The sequence below is a fragment of the Hypanus sabinus genome, chromosome X2 (assembly GCF_030144855.1).
Source record: "Hypanus sabinus isolate sHypSab1 chromosome X2, sHypSab1.hap1, whole genome shotgun sequence".
In the NCBI taxonomy this organism is placed as follows: domain Eukaryota; kingdom Metazoa; phylum Chordata; class Chondrichthyes; order Myliobatiformes; family Dasyatidae; genus Hypanus; species Hypanus sabinus.
Genome location: NC_082739.1, coordinates 36,747,926 through 36,756,635, shown reverse-complemented (window position 1 = coordinate 36,756,635; position 8,710 = coordinate 36,747,926). Strand labels below are relative to the sequence as shown.

The window sequence follows — 8,710 nt, the reverse complement described above, 5'->3', positions numbered from 1 at the left end:
ATCCCTGTTCGGTGGCCTCTGGCAACCCAAGAATTCGAAGGTTACAACGTCTGCTCTGATTTTCGAGATCGACCATTTTAAAAAGGAGTTTATTATTTTTTTCTTCTAGGCTGGAACAGAGAGTCTCCAAGTATCGAACACGACTTTCTAAATTTGCAGAAGTCGAATCAATGCGAGATAAGTGTTCAGCATGTTCGTCCACTCTATCATTGATCCGATCCAGTTTGGCTTCCAGCTGTTTGAAAGCGGTTCTAAATTCCTTTAAAATATCGTCGTGGTGTTGTTCCAGCACAACGAGGGTCTCAAAAGGCAGAGCTGGAACTTCCTTTCTCCCGGTTTTAGAACTCTTGCCAGACATTGTAAGGTAGATGTGTTCACAGGCAAGTAAAAGGAACCAAATAAAGTTCCTAATTAAGGTTTAAAAAATGGAGACATTTAGTGCAAAGATAGCGAAAATAACGAACAAAAGTTCGGAGCAGCTAAGCAATCGCCATCTTACTGGAAGTCCCTGCAGTAAATCTTAAATGCATACATTCTCCCTCTCTTACTTGAGTCATCATCTACAAGACAGCCCATGCATACATGAAATTTATCCAGCAATTCCAATCATGGTCAATTATTCTCTCCAAAACATCTCACCATAAGGAACTCCAATTACAGTGTGGGTTGGAGGTGGGGGAGGTAGAGGATTTAAGTATATAATTGTAAAACATCAAGTAATGAAACACTATTGTTTGTAGTAGTCCTTTATTATTACTGATTTACACAACTTTTCTTTAAAATTATCTCCTATGGAGATTTTTTTCAATTTTATTAAACTTAATGCTCAATTAGAAAAATTCAGGAGTGATTTAATATCTTTAAAATCAATTTTTCATACAAAAACACATTAAATAACTTATCAAATGCCACAATTGTTAATAAAAATACCACACATTATCTAATCACACTTTACACAGTGAGTCTTTTAGTAAAAATTTATTAGCCAACTGTATCCAGCTTCCCAAAGTAATTACTTCTTGGCTAGACATAAATTCATTAATGCAAGTTTCTTCATTGAGGAACGATTTCTGTAATGTTCATCCCAAGCATCATATGAAGATAACACAGATTGCAGTGCTTTAGCGTATCCTACGCAATCAAGGAGAAATAGGGAGACAAAATTTAGAATAAAACAAAGCATATCTTTGAATTTATCTTGATTATACCTGCTGAAACTGAACCCAAACTGTGCAAAAGGCAAGCTTAGAATACCCCACAAATCAATAGTCATCATCTCTAATTTTTTAAAGTTATATGCATTTACTTATTACCATTTTAAAGCATCCCATAAAACCTGTAGGAAAGTGAGCATTTCAGCAAGAGGCATTATACAGAACCTAAAAGCTTTAACTGCTAGGAAATGTATGGTACAAGTATCTGAGGAACTAGATGAATTTTAAAGTTCCCAAAAGAACAAACACAATGCTTATTATCTGATGTAATGCCTAAAAATGTACATCATTAATAAGTTTCTGAATTCAAGCAAAGTGTAGTATAATTGCAGAAAACTGGATGCTAAAGCCGATCATACAGCCTTAAAGGACACCATAGAGCATTCCACAGAATGACAGCAATTTACCACAGCAGATGTACCTTGCTATCTGCTCGTAAAAGAGATTGCTTTAATTAAGGCTTATTAACTCATTAAAAAGTAACATAAAACAAATTGTTTAGCAAAATTATAATCTTGATTACAGAATACATTTTATTAAAACTCAGTAACTGTCAAGAGTGCTGCGTACATTTTAAGCGATGCTTACATCCCCAACAACTCCTTCTGCAGGCCATTTAATATTAAATATCCAATTATTTTACCATGGTCATTCATGTTTAGCTTTGTGCTGGTGATTTCATATTAAAAATGTTGTGAATTTAATAGGTCCTAGTTAATGTATATTTAAATTCAACCTCATTGTTTATGGCTAATGGCCACTCTATGCAAATTATGTTCCAGATTTTTATCAACATTATTTAGCTTTAAGGTGAGAGGGGAGAAATTTAAAGTAGACTCAAAAATATAAGATCCTTCATCAAGACACTTTTTTGTGTGTCACTCTGGATTTCCAACATCTGTAGAATCTCTTGTGTTTAGACCCGGGTGACAAGTTAGTCATATAGAGGGTGGTGAATATTTGAAACAAGCTGTTATAAGAGGTAGTAAAAGTAGAAACTATTTCAATGTTTAAAACGTGGGGTTAGCACGGTAGCATTGGCAACATAGTAACATAATGGTTGGTGCATCCCTTTACAGCGTCAGCAAACACTGATCAGGGTTCAATACCCGCCACTATCTGTAATAAAAAATGTACACAATCTTGCATGACCATGTGGGTCCCCCCCCCCCCCAATCTTCCGGTCTTCTCCCACATTCTAAAGATGTACAGTTAGGGTTAGTTGTGGGCATACTATGTTGGCACCTCGCACAATCCTCACTGATTTGATGCAAACAACACATTTCACTACATGTTTTGATGAACAAATGATAAATAAAACAATTTTTAAAAAATTAAAGCTGCATTTGGACAGGTACTTGGATAAGAAAGGAGTAGAAAGATGAAGGCCTAACAACAGAAAATGTGATTAGCATCAACAGGCATCACATTTGGCATTGACAAAGTAAACTAAAAGGCCCGTTTCTTTCCTTTATGTCTCCATGATTCTATGAGTTTAATTAATATAATTCAGAATTAGGGATATGGGGTGATTCATAGAGGGAATCCGAATATCACGTAAATAGTGAAAAGGTAGATCGAATCTGATCATTTAATCTTTAAAAAATAAGAATGTCAAAATTTTCTGATAACTTTAACAAATTATATATTGCATATAGAAATTCCTGCAAGTATATATTGCGCAGAATTGATCAATTTGTCTTGCAACTCTGATCAAATAAATTGAGGCTTTCAATGATCATGATTTCTTTTAACAACTTACAAAATGCAAATATTTAGAAAACTAGTTCTGTAAGCATTATCATCCAGTTTTAAAAGCATACCTTTGGGGTTTTTGTAGAAGACACAATTATTTGCGCATTTGTCCGGATGCGAATCCCAGAAATCAGATCCACAGCAGCACAGAGGAGGCAAATCGGTATTCCACAATTTAATTTTTTCCATCATCTGTGCTCTTAAAGCTTCTATATATCTGCAAAAAAAAAGTGGCATAAAACCCATTTAGCAGCAAATCACACAGCCATTATGAATCATTATATGGATATAATTGACAAATCAAATTTGCTTAAATTTAATCTCACCAATTTTTGCTTCAAAACTACATTTTCTATTCTGCCATCATGATTTGATTTATTCAAGGCCAATGAACAGTCTTAAACAGATGAGCATTGCTTCTCAGCAACCTAATTTTAAAACATTTATCATATCAGCATGGGGTTGAAAAAAAGCTGAAGTTGCAAACTAAAGTAAACACAAATCACCAAATTTTAGTATGAAATTTATATTGGGTGAAGAGTCACCAATGAAGATTATTTTATTTCTTCTATGTGACAGACCAGTTTTGAATGTTATTTTTCCATTGAGATTCCTTAAAAACTTACACTCTTAATTTCACCCACTTTTAGATTTTTAAACCACTAACATATTAATTGAAGACTCTTTCCAACATCCTGCGTGCCACAGCATGCTTTGCAAGCATAGCATTTCACAATTCTAAAACAACTAGGTAGGTTTGTGACAAACTTGAAAGTGTTTGAGTTGCTCAGTAAATCGTGATGTGATTAAAATGTGAGCTTTATTCCACAGCAGTTAACATGAATTCATTCACATTGGGCAGTACAATAGTGTGGCAGCTTGCATAACGCTATTATGCCATCAACGAACCAGATTCAATTTTTACCACTGTCTGCAGGAGTTTGTACAACTGCATGGGTTTCCTCACTCCAGTCTCCTCCTCCCACATTGCAAAGACGTAAGCGTTAGTAGGTTAAATGTTACATGGGTGTAATTGGGCAGTGCGGGTTTGTTGGGCCAGAAGAATCTGTTACTTTGCTATATATGTAAACTAAACTTTACCCCGAGACAAAGGCAAGTTCCAAATACTTATTGGTTGAATAGTAAACATAATGCTTCTTATTGATTCCTCAGGTCTATCAGGTTCATATCATCAACATCACAGATATATCAAAACTTCAGAAATTGAATACATGTTAAATGGTAAGTATTTGTTGTACTTAGTAGGGACTCCAATGAATTTCAAGTTCAATTACATGCTGTGTTTCAACACTCATTTTTTACACTTACATTACCTCTTCAACATTGTTTGTATCTGTATTTATTAATACGGCCTAATATTAAGCTAATTTTAATGAGCTTCACGCCTTTCTTCCTTAACAAGAAGCTCAATTTTAGAAGAGAAAGGGATAGCTTCCTTGCTTGGCTAACTCTTGTTGCTGTTCTACAATATTGCAGAGAAAGATAAAGGGTTGGAGAGATGTCACAGCCCAGACCGAGTTCAGTTAGCACTGGGATTTAATTTGTGGTGGATCTTTTGGTTAGTAATCACAGCTTTCAAATCAGAAGACAAATGGAGATGAATTTCTAAGAGCAATCAAGTTTAAGGTTCACCACAATCTCTCTCAATTGACAGGTTGAGGAAGGCCAAGTGATATTGCTCCTTTCATTATTTTTATCATGTGAAGTAGATCACATCCATAGTACTTATTGAACTGATTAACGAGACACAATGTTCTTAAAATCAGATTGTGTACCTTGTACTCTCTCTATTTCGTTGGCTTTTGTCTTTATCTGCTCTCTTCTGTGTTTCCTCTTCCTTTAAGTGCGTAGTCCTTACACTTTCAGTCACAAATTCTCTTTGATGAGTGTGCTCAATCATCCTTTTCTCTTGTGCCTTTCTTAGTTTCTCTTTTTCTTCCTTAATTCTGGATTTTAAAAAGTAACAGATTCAGATCTGAGGTAAAGACATCTAAAAGCTGTGGGGAGTATATTTGAGCATGAGTAAACAAAGCCAAACAGAATCACTTTGTCACTTTTTCCACTCTCTGGTAATACACTCAAGTATTAATAAATTATTAACATAATGAAATGCTGTTCAGGAGGATTTATATCAGTGGTTCCCAACGTGGGGCGTACGCCACTCAGGGGGATAATTTGATTTTTAAGGGGGGCAATTCGAGAATGAGTTATTAACAGTGAATTTTTTCTAGTAAGTCTGTGTATGAGTGTGTGTGCGCGCGAGTTAATACATATGTGTATATACAGTATGCATACATAAAAATACTTGTGTATGTACATGTGTAATTGCATATGTACTGTATACATAGTGTATCACCATCATTACAACCATCAAATGGCTTTCATAATTAAATTAATAAATTGACTGATGTAGGAAGGAACGAATGAACAAGTCCAAACGCGTAAGAAACTCGTCCGAGGTCGCGCCAATGCTGCTTTTTGCAGTAGCTTTCGGTTCTTGGTGGTGTGAAGGTGTGTACATTGCGTCATCTCTTTTAAATGGTGTATCTGTCTTTGTATGCTGTAGAAACGAATCGGCATTGTTTTATTTATTTATTACTATTATTTTAATATCACTTAATGTTTTTTTTTACAATTTCTTAGTAATTTCTTCCTCAGATCTTTAACAGTCCTTTGGTTCTTTTATTTTTCTCTTTCATGAATGCCATGTTCTTTGGAAGCTTGTTTAAACCAAGCTAATGGTCTTTTAGGCTTTCTCCAGGTGAATAGGAGTTCACTTTTTGAATAATAAGAATTATATATCACCACAGGGGGCATCAGGATTTTAGAGGTGATTAGGTGGGGCATGGCCAAAAAAAGGTTGGGAACCACTGATTTAAACTAATGTGGCAGGGGTATGGGAACAAGTGCAGAGAGACAAAAGGGTGTAAAATGAGGGTAGAAGCAAAAAGTAGTAAGGTGAAAAGTAAAAGTGGCAGGCAGACAAATCCAGGGCAAAAAGCAAAAAGGGCCACTTTTCAACGTAATTGTATAAGGGCTAAATGTGTTGTAAAAACAAGCCTGAAGGCTTTGTGTGTCAATCCGAGGAGCATTCGTAACAAGGTGGATGAATTGAATGTGCAGATAGTTATTAATGAATATGATATAGTTGGGATCACAGAGACATGGCTCCAGGGTGACCAAGGATGGGAGCTCAACATCCAGGGATATTCAATATTCAGGAGGGATAAACTGGAAAGAAAAGGAGGTGGGGTAGCATTGCTGGTTAGAGAGGAGATTAACGCAATAGAAAGGAAGGACATTAGCCTGGAGGATGTGGAATCGATATGGGTAGAACTGCATAACACTAAGGGGCAGCAAACGATGGAGGGAGTTGTGTACAGGCCACCTAACAGTAGTAGTGAGGTTGGGGATGGCATTAAACAGGAAATTAGAAATGCGTGCAATAAAGGAACAGTAGTTATAATGGGTGACTTCAATCTACATATAGATTGGGTGAACCAAATTGGTAAGGGTGCTGAGGAAGAGGATTTCTTGGAATGTATGCGGAATGGTTTTCTGAACCAACATGTCGAGGAACCAACTAGAGAGCAGGCCATTCTAGATTGGGTATTGAGCAATGAGGAAGGGTTAGTTAGCAATCTTGTTGTGCAAGGCCCCTTGGGTAAGAGTGACCATAATATGGTGGAATTCTTCGTTAAGATGGAGAGTGACATAGTTAATTCAGAAACAAAGGCACTGAACTTAAAGAAGGATAACTTTGAAGGTATGAGACGTGAATTTGCGAAGATAGACTGGCAAATGATACTTAAAGGGTTGACGGCGGATATGCAATGGCAAGCATTTAAAGATCGCATAGATGAACTACAACAATTGTTCATCCCAGTTTGGCAAAAGAATAAACCAGGGAAGGTAGTGCACCTGTGGCTGACAAGGGAAATTAGGGATAGTATCAAGTCCAAAGAAGAAACATATAAATTAGCAAAAAAAAGTGGCACACCTGAGGACTGGGAGAAATTCAGAGACCAGCAGAGGAAGACAAAGGGCTTAATTAGGAAAGGGAAAAAAGATTATGAGAGAAAGCTGGCAGGGAACATAAAAACTGACTGTAAAAGCTTTTATAGATACGTGAAAAGAAGAAGATTGGTCAAGACAAATGTAGGAACTGAGGGAAATACATGTTAGTAGGGAAGTGGTGTTAGGTAAATTGAAGGAATTAAAGGCAGATAAATCCCCAGGGCCAGATGGTCTACATCCCAGAGTGCTTAAGGAAGTAGCCCAAGAAATAGTGGATGCATTAGTGATAACTTTTCAAAATTCCTTAGATTCTGGATTAGCTCCTGAGGATTGGCGGGTGGCTAATGTAACCCCACTTTTTAAAAAAGGAGGGAGAGAGAAACCGGGGAATTATAGACTGGTTAGTCTGACATCGGTGGTGGGGAAAATGCTAGAGTCGGTTATCAAAGATGTGATAACAGCACATTTGGAAAGAAGTGAAATCATCGGACAAAGTCAGCATGGATTTGTGAAAGGAAAATCATGTCTGACAAATCTTATAGAATTTTTTGAAGATGTAACTAGTAGAGTGGATAGGGGAAAGCCAGTGGATGTGGTATATTTAGATTTTCAAAAGGCTTTTGACAAGGTCCCACACAGGAGATTAGTGTGCAAACTTAAAGCACATGGTATTGGGGGTATGGTATTAATGCGGATAGAGAATTGGTTGGCAGACCGGAAGCAAAGAGTGGGAGTAAACGGGACCTTTTCAGAATGGCAGGCAGTGACTAGATGGGTACCACAAGGCGCAGTGCTGGGACCCCAGTTGTTTACAATATATATTAATGATTTAGTCGAAGGAATTAAATGCAGCATCTCCAAGTTTGCGGATGACACGAAGCTGGACGGCAGTGTTAGCTGTGAGGAGGATGCTAAGAGGATGCAGGGTGACTTGAATAGGTTAGGTGAGTGGGCAAATTCATGGCAGATGCAATTTAATGTGGATAAATGTGAGGTTATCCACTTTGGTTGCAAGAACAAGAAAACAGATTATTATCTGAACTGTGGCCGATTAGGAAAAGGGGAGATGCAACGAGACCTGGGTGTCGTTGTACACCAGTCATTGAAGGTGGGCATGCAGGTATAGCAGGTGGTGGAAAAGGCAAATGGTATGTTGGCATTCATAGCAAAAGGATTTGAGTACAGGAGCAGGGAGGTTCTACTGCAGTTGTACAAGGCCTTGGTGAGACCGCACCTAGAACATTGTGTGCAGTTTTGGTCCCCTAATCTGAGGAAAGACATTCTTGCCATAGAGGGAGTACAAAGAAGGTTCACCAGATTGATTCCTGGGATGGCAGGACTTTCATATGAAGAAAGACTGGATCGTCTGGGCTCATGCGCACTGGAATTTAGAAGATTGAGGGGGGATCTTATTGAAACGTATAAAATTCTAAAGGGATTGGACAGGCTAGATGCAGGAAGATTGTTTCCGATGTTGGGGAAGTCCAGAACGAGGGGTCACAGTTTATGGATAAAAGGGAAGTCTTTTAGGACCGAGATGAGGAAAAACTTCTTCACACAGAGAGTGGTGAATCTGTGGAATTCTCTGCCGCAGGAAACAGTTGAGGCTGGTTCATTGGCTATATTTAAGAGCAAGTTAGATATGGCCCTTGTGGCTAAAGGGATCGGGGGTATGGAGAGAAAGCAGGTACAGGGTTTTGAGT

At 37.6% G+C, this 8,710-nt stretch overlaps 1 protein-coding gene across 1 annotated transcript in view; it reads right to left on the bottom strand.

Annotated features, from left to right (window-relative positions):
• Positions 1 to 729: 729 nt before the first annotated feature.
• Positions 730 to 8,710, bottom strand: part of ccdc15 (coiled-coil domain containing 15) — a 53,089-nt gene continuing 45,108 nt past the window's right edge. The window contains exons 8-10 of the mRNA XM_059957259.1: positions 4,766 to 4,936; positions 3,038 to 3,186; positions 730 to 1,131 (exon numbers count right to left, since the gene is read on the bottom strand). Coding sequence (XP_059813242.1) covers positions 1,013 to 1,131; positions 3,038 to 3,186; positions 4,766 to 4,936 — 439 coding nt within the window. The 3' untranslated portion in view covers positions 730 to 1,012. The remainder of the gene's footprint in view (positions 1,132 to 3,037; positions 3,187 to 4,765; positions 4,937 to 8,710) is intronic.